Genomic DNA, 6,000 nt, shown 5'->3' on the forward strand with positions numbered 1-6,000 from the left:
AAACTATGTTTGCCAATTAATGGTTGGAGAGAGGTTCAGGCAGAGCAAAGAGGGAAGGTGCATTGTTTGCGTGTGTGCATGTGCGTGTGTGTATTCAACTGTGTGTAATAGTGTCCTATTATGTTACGGGGATTGAACGTTTTCACTCTATTTCCTTATTAAGTGCTCCTTTATTGTATTGGTCCTTGTTTGTATTAATGTAGAATTAGCCATATAAATGAGCAGTGTTTATCACTGTATTTATTTCATTCAATTTACATGCTACCCAACTCCAAACTGACTCTGGGTGGCTCACAGTATAGTAAGCAATAAAAACACACTACAGAACAAAACAAGATGGGATCTGGTTGATCCAGATCTGATCCAATAATCATAGCAAAAATTAAAAAGTTAATGAGGAGCACAAATGTGCTCTTTCTTCACAAAGCATATTATAAAACAGAATAAAAACTAGACAATTATTGTAAAAATAAGCACAAAATGTACAGAGAAGAAAAAGAAAAGCAAAACAGGTTAATTTTGGGACAGAAGTAAAAAGTCCTAAATACACCATATAGATAGAAGCTAAAGATCATTGCACGATTTAGGGATTCTGTAGCTTTCAAGTTCAAAATCATGATGAAAGGCAGAAATATTTACTTATCAATTCCACCTCACTGCAAATAGGTCTTTGCAAACAAGCCCAGGTACTTCAAATATGCATTAAACAGAACTGATTCTTTGATGAAATGCACTGTGTTTAATATAGTTCTCTTTCTCATTTTTATGTATTTTCATTTTTGTTTTCTTTGGAGACATGCCGTAGAAGGAATTCTTAGTACAGCGTGCTGGTTTGGGCTCCGTGACTGTTTAGACCTAGCTTCTGAATTCTTCAACAAATGGATGAACAGTTCCAAACATGAGTAAATGGGATTTATCATTTCATCTTTATTATAAAATGTGCTGTTTCTTCACAAAGCATATTATAAAACAGAATAAAAACTAGACAATTGTTGTAAAAATAAGCACAAAATGTACAGAGAAGAAAAAGAAAAACAAAACAGGTTAACTTTGGGACAGAAGTAAGAAGTCCTAAATGTACCATATAGATAGAAGCTAAAGATCATAGCATGATTTAGGGATTCTGTCGCTTTCGCCCCACAGGGACAGAAAATGCAAATTATAATGCATATGAATGCAAATTTATTTGCGTAAAAAGGTTCTAATTGGTTATGGTAGATGACCACTATTGGAATAACTGTGAAAACATGTACTTGTGAAAACACAGAATACTCTGTACTTAGGATTGTATTGATCATAGTGGTCAGTTTCATTTCTTTATATTAATAAGTTGTTTTATTTATAATTGCAGGGTTCCTGTTTGTTTTAGCTCAACTATTTGTTGCTATGGTGTTTGGAGGGGTGATGACAAAGAATGGGATTTTTTATGGAAAATTTTTAAGCAGAAAGAGACTGCAAGTGCATACAGAACTAATATATTCTTTGCCCTGAGCTGCACTCGTGTGCCATGGTTACTTCAAAGGTGATTTAATTAATGTTTTCACTGATTTTAAAAATAAATCATGATTTGCCAAGCCAAAGGCAATAACAGATATGAGAAAAGTTACATAGTTCATTCAATTCTTGCTAGATATGGACTTAGTGTTTCTTTAAGTCTGTGATCTTGTAATTATTTATTCCTCTTTTTTTTTTAAAAGTACAAATAGTTGTAAGCACAAATAGTTTAATAATTTGCTTAACAGTTGAATGGTGTCTATGTTAGTATTCCTTTCCCTTGATAAAACATAAAACAACACAAAATGTTGTACTTTAAGGCTGGAGACCCATTTTTAAAATTCTTCTGTTCATGTCTTTGAAAGGAACGTAGCTTTTCTGGATAAAGTTAGTTTACGTCCCCTTGGAAATTCTCCTTTAGGTGCATTCCTCAGGAATTTGATTTCAGATGTTTAAATTGGCAAAAATCTAATTTCTGTAAATCAAAACATTTTTAAAACCAAGATGGAAATCACTCGTGCACATATGTATATGCATACCCAGGCATCCTTCTGTCCATTCCTTTGATTGCCCTCATTACAGAAAACTGGACCTCACTGTTTGACTAAATAGAAATCTGACTATAGTTTTAAAAGTTCTAAAACAAAGATCCAAGTGCATATCCTCAGTTGCCTGCACTTTTAATAGAAACTGTCTACAGTTTCCCTTCTGTAATTGGGGGTGGTGGTGGTGGTTGTTTATATGTTTTTAAATGAAAAAAAAAATGCTTTTTAATGATGTGAATACGTCAAAGCTTTGGTGGATTTGCACTGTTTTTCAAGACGCAATACAGCCCTTTCTCTGAAGCTTCCAAATGTAACGCTATCAAATTATATCTGTAATTCCTATAACAATGGTAACTTTGTAGATTTTTTTCCACCCCTTGTCAATTATTCTTAACTTGTCCCAGTCGTAATTGTTTATGTAACAGCATTTTAGAAATGAAATTTCTTATTACGAATATGATTCATTTTGAACAAACATCTGTGCAGATACTTGCATTACTTCAACGATGAGACAGATCCACTGCCAATTGGGGTGGAAGCAATTCGGAATGTGGCCAGGAATGAGATTGGATTCTGGATAGCGTGGACATTTGCATCAGAAAGTTGGTCATATCTGCCCATTAGGTAATGGCAGTCGGGTTCCATTTCTTTGGGGTGGGGGGAGAATATTTGTCCTGAAATATTTTATCCCACTATATATTATCAGTATCCTTGTTCAACAGAATTAGATATCAACATTAAGCAACAAAAAACATACTTGGGTATCTGCTCTCCCTACCTTATTTATTTATTTGTTCAGATGAGATTGTGCACTGCAATTTAAAATATATATATATATGAAGAAGGTACGTTATAATTAAGTAGCAACACTGGTTGAATCCAGAAAAATTATTCTATATATCCATTTATACTGGGACTGTAAACTCACAGAAGGCTGGGAAGTATTTTTTATCTACCTCTTTTCTATGCAACCTGAACCACTTATCCAGTTCTAAACTGAGGCTGTTGCTCTCTTTTCTTCTCATATTAGTGTTCCATGAGCTGAAATCTAGATTTGCTTAAAGCTACATGGAACAAATGGGTTGAAGGAGAACCAGATTAAGTACAGTGTGAAATTTCTCTATACTTGTTTTATTTATTTGGAAAATTTATATGGCTGTCCATCTAAAGTACATAACTCTAAATCAACCTGTTTTAACAGTTCAGTTTTATTCTTTCAGAGTATGTTTGAGTGAAAACTGAAAGGTGAAAATATTGCACCATAAACCTAGCATCTTTTCAAAATATTTCTCCTTTAAAAACAGTAACAATGCTCTCTGTTACAGGGCCACACTGCAAGCTCTCGTGACAACTGTCACTACTCCCATTGAAATGCAAATGGTAAGTGGAATAAGAAAATGTAGCATAATAACCAAAAAGTATTTGCCTTGAAACAGGACAACTCAATTACTTTGATTCCAAAGTCTGCACTTAGCATTTGAATGGCATGCTGGGGGTCATATCACCCTAAAAGAGAGAGCCAGTTTCTTGTGATTTTAATTGGTGTGTGTGTGTGTGTACACACACACACACCAATTAATTATATATATACATACATGCACACATACCCACCTTTATTTTGGGTCAACTCAAGATGGGGTACATACTTATAGTTTCTTGTGATTTTAATTGGGATATGTATGACCCAAAATAAAGGTGGGATAAAAATCTAATGATCAATAAATAAAACAGAATCATAGCATCTTAGAGGTTGAAGGAATCTTAGAGGTCAACAATGCAATCCTATGCTCAGTGCAGGATCTGCTAAAGCATTTTGGACAGATGGCTACCAAGCTTCAGTTTGAAGACCTCCAGCGAAGGGAAACATACCATTTTATAAGGCAAGCTATTTCAACGGTTGACAACTCTTACTGTCAGGAAATTCCTTCGGTTATCTTACATGAATCTACTTTCCTGTAGCTTTAGCCTATCGGTTGTGGTCCTGACTTCTGGGCTAACATACAAGTCAGTTACCTCCTCTGTACCTGAAGACTTCTATCATTATCTGCCCCAGCTTTTTTTCAGGCTAAACTTACCCAGTTCTCTTAATTATTCCTCATTGGACTTGGTTTCCAGTCCCCTCACTATCTTGGGAGTCCTCCTCTGAACTTGTTACAGTTTACTGATATTCTTTTTAGGCTGCAGTGTCCAGAACAGGACTCAGTATTTGATGTGGGAATTGACCAGGACAGAGTGGAACAATGACTTCCTGTGATCTGAATTCCATTCCCAAATAGCAATAACACTCTTGGCTCTTGTTCAGCTCGCAGTCTACTACTATACTAACTATAAAGCACTTTCATATTTTTTATTAATTTCAGTAGATCAGATATCCAATTTGCACTTCCATAATCAGGTGGGTTGTGGTCTGTAAGTCTGGGAAGTCTGAATTTCCACATAAAAATTGGAGGGGACACTTTCTGTGGGCAGCTTTTCTTTGTATTAGATGCCCCCATCTGAATTTCTCTCTAACTTACTGTGCAAAATCCCATTCCCTTATACTTTGTGTGGCATTTAGAAGCAGTTTTGGGCTGCTGGCAAAGGCAAAGATGGAAGCAAGCTTTTTAGAACTTACTTTGCCCAATGAAATGTCGACTGACACCCCTCCTCTGCATTTGTCCCCAAAGTTACTAGGAACAAGATTAAAGTCATTTCCTTTCATCTGTCCTGCTACACTGTAAAGAAAAGGATTATGGGTATCTGATATACATTATGTTAAATTATGTCATAAAATGCACTGCTTAGATTAACACTTGCCCTTATTACTGTATGTGTTTATTATTTTAGGTCCAGGTTTTTCTTAATAATACACTTGAACCAGAACAAAGGATAATGGCTACAGATATAATGCTGAAAGCAAAATCTGTAAATGAAGAAAGAAAAGAATCAGTGACTAAAATGATCATGTGGTTAAAGAAAAATATGGATGATTGACATTTGAGAAATCTCTTTTTTTAAGATGTCTTCATAGCAATTGAAACTTCCTGGATTTGAAAGATGCTATTTTGGGTATACATAATTCTTTTTATGCAAACAATCTTATAAAATGCTGTTCAGTACAAAGCAGGCTACTGCTATCAAGTGAATTATATTTTCTCCCAGGGCACTGTCTACAAAAATGTTTTCACATTTTGATGAATTCGTCCTCTCTAAGAATACACTTACAAATGCTGCGTAAAAGATACTTCAAAGAACATTGTATGTTAAAGAAATTGAACAAAACAAACTTTCATAATTGAAATGAACTAGAAGCTAGAAGGATCTGCTGTACTTTGATGTACTGTAGTTGATTTTCTGTGTGAAATGGGACTCAACTTAAACATTTTCAGAACTATAGCTTTTTAATTTTTTAAATGAAAATGATGACAATAAAATATAAGAATTACATTATAAGAATCTATCACATGAACATGTCTTTCTCTGTAGTGAGCAATAAAAGGTAAACATTCAAGTTAATATTAAATATTTTTTAAAACAATATTTTTTGTTTTCACAAATTCTCTAAACGTTTTAGTTTTGGAATGTAACTTTTGTTGAATTTAGTAAAAGAGTCAAAGGACAAAAAAAGGACAGTAATGCAGGCAGGCAAAAATACGTTTAGATAAAGACAATAATACCTTCCATAGCACTTAAGCCACAGCATTATCATTTCCCAAATTCTCTTGTTACTGTTGTAGTGGAAATAAGGGCAGGATGTCTTGCATATTCATAGTAGAAAACTAGGTGGAAGGAGAAAAAATGGAAATGGAGTGTCCTGAAAGAGCCTGGCTGGCTCTGTTAATATGAGCAGTCCACATTGTAGACATTTGCTGCTGTTGCCTTAAATTCTCTGCAGTACTGCTTACCTAAACAAGGGAGGATATCACGAGCTAGAGGTCATAAAAAATACATTGACAGTTTATTTTGCTACTCATTCTTTAAT

At 34.5% G+C, this 6,000-nt stretch overlaps 1 protein-coding gene across 1 annotated transcript in view; it reads left to right on the top strand.

Annotated features, from left to right (window-relative positions):
- The window catches only part of LVRN (laeverin), a 36,329-nt gene extending 30,818 nt beyond the window's left edge, over positions 1-5,511 (top strand). The window contains exons 16-20 of the mRNA XM_007437585.3: positions 795-902; positions 1,352-1,522; positions 2,526-2,663; positions 3,365-3,419; positions 4,866-5,511. Coding sequence (XP_007437647.1) covers positions 795-902; positions 1,352-1,522; positions 2,526-2,663; positions 3,365-3,419; positions 4,866-5,012 — 619 coding nt within the window. The 3' untranslated portion in view covers positions 5,013-5,511. The remainder of the gene's footprint in view (positions 1-794; positions 903-1,351; positions 1,523-2,525; positions 2,664-3,364; positions 3,420-4,865) is intronic.
- The last annotated feature ends 489 nt before the right edge of the window (positions 5,512-6,000 follow it).

This window comes from Python bivittatus, unplaced genomic scaffold, assembly GCF_059951505.1.
Source record: "Python bivittatus isolate LINGU-HERP-01145 unplaced genomic scaffold, Pbiv_v1 ctg000850_np1212, whole genome shotgun sequence".
NCBI classification, from domain to species: domain Eukaryota; kingdom Metazoa; phylum Chordata; class Lepidosauria; order Squamata; family Pythonidae; genus Python; species Python bivittatus.